Source organism: Penaeus monodon, chromosome 31 (genome assembly GCF_015228065.2).
Source record: "Penaeus monodon isolate SGIC_2016 chromosome 31, NSTDA_Pmon_1, whole genome shotgun sequence".
Taxonomy (NCBI): Eukaryota; Metazoa; Arthropoda; class Malacostraca; order Decapoda; family Penaeidae; genus Penaeus; species Penaeus monodon.
In genome coordinates, this window is record NC_051416.1 from 30,758,761 (window position 1) to 30,759,307 (window position 547).

At 32.4% G+C, this 547-nt stretch overlaps 1 protein-coding gene across 4 annotated transcripts in view; it reads right to left on the reverse strand.

Moving 5' to 3' along the window:
* The window catches only part of LOC119593163 (phosphoribosyl pyrophosphate synthase-associated protein 2-like), a gene marked incomplete at its 3' end in the record, with an annotated part of 42,915 nt that overhangs the window by 1,204 nt on the left and 41,164 nt on the right, over positions 1-547 (reverse strand). For all 4 annotated transcript variants that reach the window (XM_037942133.1, XM_037942131.1, XM_037942134.1 and 1 more), the window contains 1 exon segment: positions 6-193. In XM_037942133.1, coding sequence (XP_037798061.1) covers positions 6-193 — 188 coding nt within the window.

Below are 547 nucleotides of genomic sequence, written 5' to 3' on the forward strand. Positions count from 1 at the left end.
CTCACCACCATGATAGCAATACGACCTCCTACATCTCCAACAACATTAATAGGAGGTTTTTCTTTCGCTGCCAGAGCAGGAACACCAACACCCACATCCATTATTCGTGAATGCTCAACTAAAGGAGGGGAGTTTCGACCATCAGCTTGTTCATCTTCATTGGTTTTCTGTTCTCCGTGAATAACTGCAATGCCTGAAAATCCCCAAGTGTCATTCATTACAGGAAAAGATCTTGAATAAGAATTAACCAAAATAACATCAATATGAAATTGGAAAGAATATAATTTGAAATAAGTGTTGTTGATATTAGTATGTATGAACCAATATGCGGTAATAGACAAACGGTTCTTCATTCATTAACTCACTTTTATTGAAAAAGAATCAGTTAGTACCTTAATGTTGATGCAGATACTTCAAATATTATCTAGCAGAAGTTTATAAACATATATTTGCAATTATATTATTATTTGTATTTCACAGACAAGTATGCTCATTTTTCTTCTAATCCTAACAGAATTAATAAATTTTATGTAAAAATATCATATGC